Consider the following 14346-nt stretch of genomic DNA (forward strand, 5'->3'; position numbering starts at 1 on the left):
ACATATTTAATTATTCATTATATTGTACTAACTAAACAGGAGAATGATGGGAACTCTTCACTAACCTCTTAGCAAGTATGTATATTTGAAAATAATTGTATTCAAAAGGGTAACAATATGTAGCCCAACCATGGCATTCACTCTTTAAATCCTATATCTTTTGCCACACAACAAAAAACAGATTTTGTGTAGCAGCCTGAAAGCCACACACAACTTGCAAATTCTTTGTGCATGACCTACAGGCTTCTTTACTGTGGTCATGCTCCACAGGACCAGCTTATCATTTAATTCATGCTGATCATGGTTGCTGTAGGATCTCCCTCAGAAGACCTGAACGTTCGCAAGAGGCCAAATGTGCTAGCTAATCTAGCGTAGGATCGTCTGTTCCAGATTCAGCAGTTCTCCCAAGTACTTTGTGCTCTCTGGAGAAGCCACTGGAAGATTTTGTAACTAGGTACATCCGAAATAAAGACAAAGCTCAATATCTGAAGGTGGAGGCAGGGAACAGATGCAGCTCAACATGCAACATGAAGGAACTGAGAAGACAATCAGGGATCATACCCCCATCTTTGGCCAAAAGGAATGACAGCTCTGAAGTCTTCCAATTCAATATCCAATGACATCACAATTTTAATAGCCTCTGTGCAACTGGATTAATTCAACCAATTCAACTGAATATTCAACCAATGTCATGCTCAGATAAAGCAATAAAAAATAAAATTAAAAAAAAATTAAAAAAGCTAAAGTAGTCATAATTTTGCACTATCCAAACAGAGCAAAATATTTTATTGGCTACCAAAGGAAGTAAGGTTTATAACATGTGAATCAACACCATCATTCCAAAAAAACCATGGTGAAACTGGTGATATTCTGTATTAATAAGTCACCTCTCCTAGAGTTTAGAAGAGGCACAGGTAGGAGACAGAAGATATTCCCGTCTAAAACAAACACGAAGAGAAGCTCTAGCCTTAGAAAGCAAGCCAGTTGGCACTGAGATTGCTTACTCATTCCCATAGCTAGCTGAGGTGCCAAAGTAGATATAAACAAACCTAATTATTAACTATAATTTAGCATTGTACTTTATTGATTTTTTTTTCTTTTGATAACAGAATTGTTATGTTACAGTCAAAATCTATGCTTTGTTAGAACACAGTCTGTTTACATTTTAAGATTGCTGAGTACACGAAGTAGAAGCAGAATATATGTCCAAAAAGGAGGTGGAGTTTGGGTTTAGGGTTTCTTTTTTTTCTTTTCCACAGACAGTAAAATGAAATAAAGTTGTGCTGCCAACAGTCCTACTGCCTACCTGCCACTGAAGGCAAGTCTGTAAATCATAGCAGTGGGTAAGCTTCCCACCAAGCTGCAACCCTGTAAGCAGCTGGCAACATCAAATGCCAGAGCCAGGCCAGAAGTCTCTTTCAATTAATTGTTTTAAGAGCACTTTTAGCAGGAGGCAGATGATGAAAAGACAGTCCATAACAATGGGGACAAACCATACTGTCACAACTATCCAAAAAGCAACAGAATCAAGAGTAAAATGAGATCAAAAATGGTGAGTATACATGACTGTACCTTGGTCTATCATTTGGAAGATATAATCTATCAGTGCAAGCAGTGCAGCTTGTCTACTATATTTAGGGCTAAAACCAGATGAATTCAGTCAAGGAAATCTGAGGATTCTAGATGCCACCACAGTCGCCTTGTGCACAAGCTTCCTTATAGCTTTCCCTAAAAAACAAAGAAATTCAAGACAAAAAAAAAAAAATGGTGAAAATTTTCCTCAGCTAAGGTTCATTTTTCAAGCAGGAACAAAACTGTTGACCTCAACTGTTGTTGAGACTGTAAGCAAGCAAGCACCTTGTTCTCTCAATCACTTTCAATAAAAGAAAAATACTTCCTCAATGGACTTTCCCAGACTTGTATATCACAAGCTTGAGCCCAGATCTATCTAGCTCCTATACTCACTTCCATCTGTTTAATTAGCTGACACTCGAGAGAGTTTCCTCTCTTGAGTTTCCTAATTTCTTGAATTACCAGGCAGGTACCAATAGTTCAGTCCTGATCTAAGTCATTGAAATAATTAAGTACCTTGAAAATTCCTTAGTCTGAAACCCTTTGTACAGCTTTTGAAGGGATTCCACTCAGATTAATCAATTTACCCTCCATCAAGAACAGTTCTACAGAATGCTTGTTGAAGCAGGGTTTTAAGAAGCATTAACTGCTTCATTCAATAAAATTTTAAACAATTCCCAGAGCCTCAAGACTACAGGATTTAGAGAACAGGTGCCCTTGTCTGTTTTACTGGAAGGCAGGATCTTCCTAATGAAAAATGAAAAAGTGGTAAAGAAAAAAAAAATCACATAAGCATACAAATAAAATGCTCTATTTCAGAAAAACAAACTGCATTCCTGTCATCAGAACATAAGGAGATGAAGTTAAGAAACCCATTTTATATTAATATTGATATTCAAACCAGAGCAGCCCAAGCTATCAACCCTTCATCCCAGGTCTGTATAACATATAGAGAATAACTAGGTGAATCCTTGTGGATATATATTTTCCATTTTAATTTGTATCTTTCAATTTTCTTCAAAAGCCTTTCTTTTGTAGAAGATATATTGGAAGACAAATAAATGCAAGTACTGAATAGGAAAAAAAAAATCTATTATACATGCCAGGATGATTTCAATGCTTATTTACACATGCTTACATTTGGATTTGTAGATCTTTGAAATTCAGAAAGATGAAATGCTGTATCAAAGCAGTCCTTTTTATGAAGGCATTTGTCATTATGTGAATCTAGTCCAGACAGCAGCAATCCATTCAACTTAAGTCACTCAGGTGTGTGTTTGCACTCATCCTACTCACAGCAGAGTTTTTCTTCTACTTTCCTTTTTACTATTAAAAGCACCACTCTTAATAAATGGTGAGTGTGAATCAAGCCCAGAGTATTCTTTTGGTAGAAATGGGGCAAGTCCTCTGGGTATACAAACCATCATAACTCTATTATAATTTCCAAAAGCAGCAGAGTTGTAAGTTACACCAGCAGGGGAGTGGTATATGTGATTACTTGCAAAGATTCATTATAAACAGTGAAGAACTATCAGTATGTGTATGCAACATGTGGAAGGTAAATAAAGGGACATGTAGCAAGCCTTTGAACACCAGATCAGTGCACAGAGTATTCTTTATGTAACTGAAGTGAAATTCACTTCCCATCTCTTAAACTGCACTCTCCTTAAAATGACAGGGCTCTACTAAATGAAATCAAATCCCTTATGACTTGCCTTGCAAGCTGAGTGACAAGTAGATAAGGGCATTTAGTAGTCAAGGGCAATTTCTAAGTGAAAGCATATAGGAATATATGTGTAATAAAGATGTTATTTAAAAAAATACTAAAATAACATCTCACGTAATTTCTTGCAAAAGTATTAAAAGTCAATGGCCATTGCAGAAAATACTTTCAAGACCTTGAATATTCTTTTCTACTTTCTGGCTTAAGAATTTTATATGCTCTTCTTTCTTTAAATGACTGTGGCTTCAGTGACTGAAGTGCTTGAGTAACAAATAAATTCATTTATCTCCAAATCACCTATGCCACCACTGGGAGACCTCATCTAAACATTTATTTGCAGCAGACAACTACAAGAGAACTTTGGTAAGTTCTTCTGTCATTTCATTGGGAGTCATTTGTTGAGGTTTTCCACTTCTACATTTCAAACCATCATCCCTTAATAAACTCCAACATACTACATCCCAGTCACCAGGCAAAAACCTGGACCAAAGACATTACTTGTCACTTAAAGAATACTGGCAGTGTACTTCTGCGCATTTCATTTTCCTAATAACCTTTGGGATGTTTTCCACTGTATTTTTAATGTTTACAACAATTAAAAATTAGCATTACTTTCCCTAAGATTCCTGTAAACATTTTGAATGCCACCCACCAAAAAACCATGTCCAGGAAGAAACTCTTTGTTCTCCCTCCTCCAAATGTATTTCTAGATGAAGGTAAGAATCAGTATAAAATATCCCACATTATTATAGTGAAAAATTATCTTCTAAACTCTATTGACCATCCATAATGACTGCTGGTCATTGATATATGGTGGTTCTCTTCATACTAGGTGAGAGCAGAGATATCAGTATTCACTGTCAGCACTCTAGCCCACAGTGGAACATTATTACCTCCATATAGAAAAAGAAGGGATCAGTGAAAAGAAACAAAAGGCTTAAAATAGGAGTATCTGATATCCACTGGGAAAGGATATAGTGCCAAAGACAAAAGGTCTTCCTAGAGTAAATCTTTACTTTTTTCCTTTGTCCATTTATTTCCAAACTCAAATATGTGTTTTCACATACCTGTTGTTATCAGGTGTACTGTCTGGGTTTTTGATGGGCTTTGACATATAACATTGTATTCCTCAAGTGTGATTTCTAGCTATTTCTAAATTGAAATGAAGAAGATTTATTTGTATATAACCATGACTTCAAAGAGAAAAAGGGTTGTATAAAAGCAGCAATATTTCTTATTTGTCCTACTGATACAATTGCAGACAGATTGGGGATGAAAACAAACCTTCCTGCAAGCACAGAAGAGCTTCTTAAGAATCTGTAGAAGACTTTGTCCACAGAAGTCTGTCCTTCCTTTTTGGATAGTTCATCTCACACGATATGTTACCTCTCTCTAACCAACTTGTCATTCTTATGACCTTGGATCACTGCAGAGACACAGCACCATTATGACCTTCAAAGTCATTCTGCATTACATAGCAGCCTTCCAGAATTTTCTGATTAGCCAAGACACAACACTAAAATTGAGAAGACAGGCAGCAGAGTCTAGTAATCTTCCACTCACAAGTAATCATCTGTAAGAAACGTACTGCCTTTAAATAACATAATGAAAAACATAAGGACTATGTGCTGTAGTACAATTGAAAATGGCCACAGAATAATAACAACAATAATAATAATAAATTAGCTGTAAATTGCTGAAGTCTTTGAGGTGACAGCATACAGAAACTAGTCCACTGATTCAGTTTTTATCATCATCCTGAAAATTTTGGCTACGACCACTATTACTAGCATTTAGTTATGTCAAAAAAACACACCAAAAACACTGACTGTGATACATATTTTCTCAAAACTAAAATTCAGCTGTTCTTCCAACCTCTGTAGATTTTCAAGCCAACAATAGCTGCTCTTTTGATTACAGCTCTAGTCTGTGTGACCGATTCCCTATTCTGGGCTGAATCATCACAAAAGCAAGCGGATTGGCTAAGTTAAATGCTGAATACCATAGCAACTGACTTGCAGCCTTGCTAACATGAAGCAAGGATTTTTGACTTGAACAAGAGCTACAAGTGAAAACAGCAGGCTAAAAGCAGACCTGGTGTAACATTAGCAATGCAACAGAACTAGAAAAGTCACTTAACCCCTCCCTAATCGTTTCTCCTTAATACCTTTTGACTGCAAAGGGCAGCAGCAAATCTTCAGACTCTCATTAAAATACAATATAGCGAGCAAGGAAAAATGTGTGCTAAGGTATTGATTTAGCATATATATCTAGCCAATGCAGACTCTTTGCCAAAACAAATGGGATTAAGTATTGGAAAATCAAGTCACGGAAAGGGAACAATAATAGAGGTTGATCTCGGTTTTAATTAATAATCATATCACAATAATAAAAAGGATTGGAAGCTTCTAAAGAAACACCTCAAAATATACTTAACCCTACTTTGTCCAAGTTACTGACTACCTTCAGGAACGTGTCAAAGTATCCAAGATGCTAATAATAAGACGACTACTTAATGGCAACACCCTCTAAGACCTGCATCAGGTCTACAAGGAAAATAAATGAATCAGCTCATTGCTCTAGAGTAACAGCAAGAGTCCTGCTTCAGGACAGCCTAATATTCTTCCAGGCAGCTGAAGCTATCAAGTCTTTGCTTGCAAGTAGATGTGTCCACATATTTTAGGTGAGCTATAACAGGCCTTCAGTGTATTGCACAATGGAAAATTACAGCCTTATCTCTTCTCCACCACGTTTGAGGCAGCTTGTACGCTGGAGACACTATTCCTTCTTTGTGTTTGGGCTTTATAGCCCAGGAGTAAACTCAGCTCCATCTTTTCTTTGTGCATCCACTGAAGTGGCACTGAAAACCTGCTATGAAGTAACCTATCAAGAGAACCAAGTATAAGACCCAAAGCATAGTTACCTTAACTGCTTTTAATATGAGGGCTAGTTTTTAAATCTGAGTTAGGACTATAAATCTACAGTATCAAATTAACTTACTTGATCTCCTATAGACCTCATTACTCCTGAGCTCTTGCTGACATTAAGGAGTACTATAATCCGCCCACATCTATCAAGATAGAGACAATTGTTTGCAGTTAGAATAAGAGGAGGGACCTTTCTTCGGGTTCCTGAATTTGACAACACTGGTCTGATTTTCTTTCAATGAAATAAAATTTTTAGTTAGTTATCTGGTTGACTTTGACAGTGAAAACCCACAGAATTCTTAAGGTCTTTTGACCCTCAAATTCAGGCAGTCTCTCAAGGAGTTTATGGTAACAAGAAACACTTCCATCAGAGACTAGACACTGTGAGTTAACAAAGCGTAGTTGTTTTTTGGAGGTAATTTCATCATACTCATAAATTGCTTAACATTATGTACTCGTGTTGCTACAATGGACATATTTCTCTTTTGTCTCAAGTTTCTGATATATCATAATTCAGACATCAAATCAGCCTAATTGCAAAGACGCACTTGTATTCTATATGTATGGAACTCCAGGTATGTCTATATTTATAGTATTTAGGGTGCATACACTATTCTTGTATGCCACTGAAACATAAGTACCTATCTTCCAAAAATGGTGGTTATTGCTTTATTGGAAAGTCATTTTTTTATTTAGTTCACATGCTGTAAAACAGTGCAGAGTCCCCCAGTTTGGCTCCATAAATAGCACGTCCTTGTCATTCTCACATCTCAAGTAGAAACAGACAGAGAATTCTAAGTGTGATTTTAGAAACAAAGGAATTTCCAACATTTCCCTTACCTGTCAGGTAAATATGCTTGAAGGGCTGATCAAAACATATAGACCTAGCTCTTGCCTATACCTCATGCTTTCAGAATGGGATTGTTTGTTGAGTTTGTTTTGATATATCTTGGTTTTGTTCATAAAGGAAAAAGCAAGGAATTTTTTTTAATTGAGCTTTTATCCAGCAATTCACACAGAGAGAATACCATCTGTTTTCTGAAACATGCGAAATAGCACTCTGTGGTTAGTACCACATGTGCAAGCACTGTCTAAAATAGCACCACATCTATGTTGAAGATATTGATATGCTGCTGTAAATACAGCCCTTTCACATACAAGATCAGATTTTTTCTCATACAAGTAATTCTATTAAACACAAATAAATGACAGTTTATTATTGTGATTTCCCAAGATTAGTAAATTTCCCCTGAAGAGTTTATAGTCTTAAGTCGGAACCCAAAGAGAGGTAAGACAGGAGAATGGGCCAGAAGTAAATTTGCGCATTCTGTGTACTTATATACACAGACACTCTTGCCTATACAAATTAGAAACTGTAGATCAAGGACAATAAATTATTGTAACAGCAAAGGTCAGACTCAAGGAGGGATGGAACTGTCTTTGACCTCATCTGTGAAAGAATTTTTCCATGCACAAAGTGGCATGAAAGAAATGACAAAGATGCAGTACTGCAGCAGAGATTCAGTGACTGAAGGGCATAATGGTAAGGCTAGAGAACGAGTGCTTGAGAGAGGACATGAAATGAAAAAGTACCCTAATGACTAATGGTCAGACAACGGCTCCAGCTGCAGTGTTTCAGAAACTCTGGGACAGGACAAGATGAATGTTCAGAAAGCAAAAGGGAATGCTGCTGCTCTATTCCACCTAGCAAAAGGACATTACTTCAGCATAAATCCTTTTATTGTTCTTTAATAACATTTATTACTATAAAATAATTATTTAACAGATGGTATTATCAGAAAATTTAAAAGCAATTTGAAGTATCAAACGTGGTTTTTGTTTGTTTCTTTTTTTTTAAAGGTACATATCTGCATGTTATCCCACCTGAGGAATATCTGGAAGCAACTCATTAATGAGAGGGGAACTCTGTGCTACGGCAGTTGTAGCCGTTCCTTTAGTAACAGCATTTTTATGCTGATACAGCTAGGGCCCAAGTAAAGTACTACAATAGTATTGAACAGAAAAAGGAGCATTTCAACAGAAGCACAGTACACTCAACCAGAATCACCGGCCTGGTTACAGAGAACACAGGAAACACCCAAGCCATCAAACAGTTGTACAGCTCACCAAATCTTGCATTTTCACAATGTCCTAGTATCTTTATTTTTTTGTTGTTTTTCTTTCTTTTTTCTTCTCTTTCCCACAAGTAGAACCTCTTTCCTTCCCTTCAGACATTTAGACTTCTGAGTTCAAAAGTGAGTTGACCTAGGCAGTTCAAAGTGCTCTGCAAACTAGGTAAAGGTGTTTCCCATTTGGTCTCAATATAAACTTTGTTAAATGAGGAATTTAAAAGCAGATGAGAAAAGACAGTAGCATGAGCTATGTCATCAATCTGAGAACTCTGCCAAAGTTCCCCAGTGTTATACACAAACAAAAACATCCCTTCACAGGTATGTAATAAAACCTCCAAGAAGCTGTTCACCCTACTGTGAAAATGATAAACCACAGCAGTGAGGATGGCTAAATTGCCCAAGGACACCTGTAGAATTAGTGGCTATGTAAGAAACAGAATAAGAACTTTTTTTTTAGGTGTAGAAACATCTACATATGTGCCTAGAATATAAAAGACAGTCAGTGCCATTTCATGCAGTTTTCTACAGTCCAGTTAAAAAAAAACAAAAAAAAAAAAAAAAAAAAAAAAAAAAAAAAAAAAAACAGGTGGCATGTGAACAGAATTACTCAGCAAGTGAGAGACAGAGAAAGAAGGAACAAAGAAAGAGGAAAAGGCTACATGCCTTTACTTTTATTGTAAATCTTTAGGGTGTGCATCATTTTTAGAAAATCTCAGACTCCAAATAACAACACTTTGTACATGTGGCTTCTAAGTGTGCCACTTTCTCTAGGAGACAGGTGTTTTCAAATCACTTTTATTCATTGCTTATAAAGTGACGCAATACAATCAAAGAGCTGTAGACATCTTTATTACATTTGCTTTTTGTGTCTTCCGTAGTCCACTGTCATAAGGGCTCACCTGCAACCAGCCATCTGGGATGAAAACAGAAATAAGTGACAGGCATCCTTACCTCCAAGTCCATCTCCAGAATCAACCTCGTAGATGCTTTCCCCTTCCATGTTGTCTGTAGGACCCAGAAGAAAAACAAGATCTCTCACTGGTGATTTGCTCAGGATCCAGAAGGAAGATGAATCGGCTCACTCTGCAGCCAGCAAGTGATATCTTTCAAACAAAAACATAAAAACAAAGTCATTGATCCACTTCTGCTATAAAAAGGAGTGGTCATTTCATTTCTACCTCAAGTCCCCAACATTTCAAAACTGTATGTCAGTTAGTTTTACTTCCAATACCCCACATCTTTTATATATCAATACAGTCTCCTCAGTGGGCATCTGAGCTCCTTTTAACTTGAAAATTCAACTGTCATTCACACTATAAATAAAGAGTTTGCATCAGGCCACATTCCAGAACTATATTGAGGGGAAAGCCACAGCACAGACCCTTGCTCTCACTCATATGGCTTGACATGACCAGAAGTGGGCAAAATGGAGCAATATACTACCCATCCAGAGGATTAGCTTTTCTCTGGCATACCATGGACACATTGAGATCAAATAATACTCAGGTTGCAAACAGCAGCATGTCCTGAAGGTACACAGATCATAGGGGTCAGCTTTCTTAAGACTGCTCTTAAAGGGTCACTTTAAAATTAGGCTGAGAAAGCATCTCAGTTTAGCAATGGATTTGATTTGCAGGTGAAAGTAAAAAAGAGTGTAAAGTTGAAGTGTGGACAAAAGAACAAAACCACCCATTGGCATATTTAAGAAAGACAGAAAGGGATCAAAGTCTCTTTTTCCTAAATAAGCTTGAGTAACTAGTGGCTTTTATATTACTCTGCTCCAACACGGCAAGTTTTTACTACCTCCTCCTTTTGAATAAAAGAAAAATCACTCTCAATGAATTAAAAAAAAAAATAAAAGCAACTAATGAGTCAGGAAACATCCACGCATCGTGTCTTTGAGTGGAAGAGACAAAAAGCAATCAAAACAACATGGAGTTACTGGAGTAGTTGTGAAGCAAGCAGAGAACTGTCACGCATCAGATGCTCGTGATGCGAAGCAAAGCCAGGATAAGCTCCAGCACTCATCCCCATGTATAAGATTTGCAATCTGATTAGTTATAAAACAGAGGAAAACAGAAACAGAAAGCCATCCAAAAAGAGAACAGAGGCCTCTCTCTGCCACACACGAACTCAAAGAGGCCAAGAACATAAAACAGGATGAATGAATGATGATTGATTATATGAATAATGTTATTTATAAAACACAGTTCAGGTACCATTGGTAACCTAAAGCTAGTTATGAAGCAATGCATTGACTGTCACCTTGCGAGTTTCAAATGGGTAAATAATTAATTTTCATTTGCAAGTCTGTGGCCTTCTCTTTTGCTTTTCCATGTCATTGGGACTACATTCAAATTGTCCCGTGCCACTGCACTTCATTTAAAGGGTGGAAAAAAAAAAAAAAAAGTTCCATATTAATATGAACTGCCCTGTGTGTTTTGTTCATCGCTTCTTCAACTTCCTATCAACAAGAAAGCAGTAAACATTATGAGCAAATTTGTATTCAGACATCGAGTAAAAGAAAATCAATTGTTCAAGCACTATGTCATTTTGTTGATAAAAAGAAGGGCATACCTAGAAGCTTCACACCAGATGACCTCTACTTCTTCAACTTCTTCAAGCATCTCTCAGCAACTGCATGCTTTTGTAGATTTTCCGCTGCTTGAGCCAGTGTAGGTATATGCCATGTAACTGAGCATGCATGGCACTGCAAAACACTGAGCAGGCTTTCCATGGAGTGGAAACGGTAGTGTAGTCATCTTATACTGCTGGTGCCTCCCCTTCAACTCACTTCAGTGATTCAAGGTGTCATTCTGAATGAAGTCATGTTTTTCAGAAGGTGTGCTACTGCAATTTGCTAGACTGAAGACTGTGAAAGGATCCATGATAATGCTGATTTTTAGTGAAGTATCCATTGCAAAAATTTTAGTTTGGAAAAAAAAATCCACACATTTTTAAAAATATGAAAATACTTACCAAATAAATAACTAGAACACAGTGGTTATAGTGAGTTATAGTGTTAAGCTCTGGCTGAATATTCACTCCTGAAATATGCATGTTCCAAATGCTGATCTAGGACACTCACAAGAATATTAAAGATTGTAGTTCTTGTTTATAAAAGCAAAAGCATTAAGCAGTGAACACTGGATTCCCATGATCACGAAAGCGCTACTGCAGACGTCATAGGATTTAGAAGTGTTTTTACAGGATAAATAGGTCAGATGAGGAAATAAACATAATTTCAGAAAGTCAACTACAGCCTTTCAAATTAAATAACTTTTCTTGCATAAATCCTTTTGGTAAAGGTTGTCTTATCCTGCTAAGATCTCATTGCCAACGCTGGCTTTTAAGATGAACACTACAGTCCTGCACAGTAATACAGAAACTACTTCTGTGTAAAGTAACTGGTGATCAAAGGACATTGGGCAATGTCTAAAACCTAAACATTATCTTTTTATCCAGGCTTTATGCCTATTTACATGGAGAAAAAAATCCTGTGCCCAGCATAAATACCTACTTCAACATCTGTTTAGGCACAGGTGTTACACAGCTTAATGTCTTTATCCATCTATAAACAAAAACGTATTTCCTTGTGAAAAACTCATGAGGTGTCTCATTTTGCATTATAGTAATGAACTAAATGAAACCTATATGCCTCTATCTAAACCTGTAGGTGTAAAGAGTAGTAAATTTCATGATAACTAAAGTATAAGTGTTGATTATTAAAATTAGATATCAGTATCAAGAAATGCTAGTATTTCAGTGCAAGATTACTGAGGCATTAATTTGAATCAATCTTTATCACCTAGTTAGAAAATTAGTATTATAATTCTTATGAAAATCTGATTAAAAATAAAAAGAGACTGACAAAAACAGAAGAAAAACTGTTTTAAAATCATTTATTATATGTATTCCTTATAAAACAAATTGACTACTGCTTCTTTATTACATGCTTGCTCTCTTCCCAATTGGCATTCACACAATTGTTGCTTTTAATAGCATTTCACTCACAGTTGAACCTTCTTTGGGGTGGGGTGGATATGAAAAACCCTATTGTTCTGTTCCCTGGCTACAAGAACTTTTTAATTAAAAATTGAAAGCAAAATTATGTGTCAGCACAGAACCATAGAGCCACTCAAATGTAATCACACCAACAGGAGTAAACACAGCGATGTGATGGTTAGCACAGAACTGCTTCTTGCGTGGCTGTGCTGGCTATGAGTTTATCCCTTCTATTAGGGATAGAAGAACCTGAAATGTTTAAGGTTAGCCTCATCACAAAGTAAAAATGCCACAGCGGAGAAGCAGTTAGACATGAGGTATGACCAAAGCTGTATCAAAACAGATAGAGTGCCCTAATGTGTTTGATACTTTTTAAAATTGTAGAGCATCTGAAACCAGGACCCCTCATCACAAAGTTTAGTTTTTTGGCAACATTTGTTTCTTGCTCATCCAAAGCCTTTCCCTTGGTAATGCCATAGAGTAGTCCCTATCTTCCGCCATCACACCAAATGTAAAGCCATACAGGAACAAACCATCATTCTGTGCTAGTTTCTGGTCTTTGAGGAAAAGGCTATCATGAGAGAAACCAAACAAACCAAAAAAGCTGTGAAGTTATTTGCTTAAATTGTGTAATCTGAAGTCTGTGTCAGTTAGTGGGAGGCTGTTGCTGGTGTTGAGGGAACAACACACAGAAGGAGGCTCAGAAAGAGTCTCATTGAGACACGTTGTTCATAGTTTCTGCCTGCATGCAGGTTGCAGAACCACTTGTGAGGGGACAAGGCACCAGGTGGCAGGAAGACAATGTCGAGAATGCCGAACTCAATACTGTTTGCATGATGGTGTTTTTTCTGGAGAGAGGTTAAAGAAGCAACACTGCTCTTTTAACGTGTGCCACATTATATTCCCAAAGAGATGTGTAGAGCAGCAAGGAGAACCACCTCTGGGCTCCCACTGGAAATCGCAGTCCTCAGAGCAGGGCCTGACGCCATGAGCTGCAGGCCAGGGCCTGCCAAAATGGCGCACACTGCTCACCTACTTGCCCCGCAATCCCACAGACTGAAGGAACCCACAGCCACACACGGGGGTGATCTCTGCTCTTTTTGACCTGCCTGACTCCAATAATGTAAACTTCTGTGGCCCCTTGATCTTTCTGAAGTGATCTGGTTAGCCCTCTGGCTGCAGATATTGGATTTGGGGGAATTAAACCCCACTGAAGTAACAGAGACATACACTTGGAGGATACGCACATTTTGATAACATTTGAAAAAATAAAAATTGCATCACAAAAATCAAAGTATGGTAAGAATATTTATATTTGCATGCTTTAAGCCTTCTGGGAACTTTGCAAACATAGTTCTCCAATTAAAGTCAGAAAGATCTTACAGTTTATTAGATGTTGCATCACATGCTGAGATAACAAACGCCAGAATTAAAATAAGATGGGAAGACCAAAGTCACCACAATAGCACACTTCTCTGTTCCCTCAAAGACCAACACAGTCCTAACACATATTTGGGGCAGACTTTTTCAAATCACATTGCCGATCACAGATTCCTAAATAAGCCCCAACTTCTAGGCTGCAGCTAGACAGACCTTCCCCAGGTGTGCAGTGCCAACTCTCACCTATAAATCCCAGAGAGCCTTTTCAGGTAGTCTGCACAGGAGAGCATTCATCTTCCCTCATTCACCTCCATTCTCTCGTCTCTCTGGAGCCTACTGCAGAGGGCGCAAGTGGCAAGACTGCTTGCTTCTCCCAGCTCATCTTATCAGTCTTTTTCTGTTCTGTTTGTTGCAAACACCCTTTTTTCAGTATTATGCATTAGGTATCACTGGAGAATGGTTCCACATCGGGAACATGGAGGACATGAGAATGCGGTGACTGCAGAGAGTGACTTTGCAAACTTTTAGGAATACAACTGATGTTGAGGAAAATCCCGAAGTAGTAGAAGACCAGATTTCTAGCACTTTTGTGTTCTTACACCAACTT

The 14346-nt window shown here is 37.5% G+C and overlaps 1 protein-coding gene across 4 annotated transcripts in view; it reads right to left on the reverse strand.

The window, feature by feature from the left end:
• Positions 1 to 14346, reverse strand: part of PPP2R2C (protein phosphatase 2 regulatory subunit Bgamma) — a 132269-nt gene that overhangs the window by 83257 nt on the left and 34666 nt on the right. The window contains exon 2 of one of the 4 annotated variants that reach the window (XM_032186025.1): positions 1573 to 1728. The exons of 2 other annotated variants lie outside the window; for them this stretch is intronic. In XM_032186025.1, the coding sequence (XP_032041916.1) occupies positions 1573 to 1585 (13 nt within the window). In that variant the 5' untranslated portion in view covers positions 1586 to 1728. Of the gene's footprint in view, positions 1 to 1572; positions 1729 to 9305; positions 9423 to 14346 lie in introns of those variants that run through there. One more of the 4 variants, XM_032186023.1, reaches the window with a different exon arrangement.

The sequence above is a fragment of the Aythya fuligula genome, chromosome 4, assembly GCF_009819795.1.
Source record: "Aythya fuligula isolate bAytFul2 chromosome 4, bAytFul2.pri, whole genome shotgun sequence".
Lineage (NCBI taxonomy): Eukaryota > Metazoa > Chordata > Aves > Anseriformes > Anatidae > Aythya > Aythya fuligula.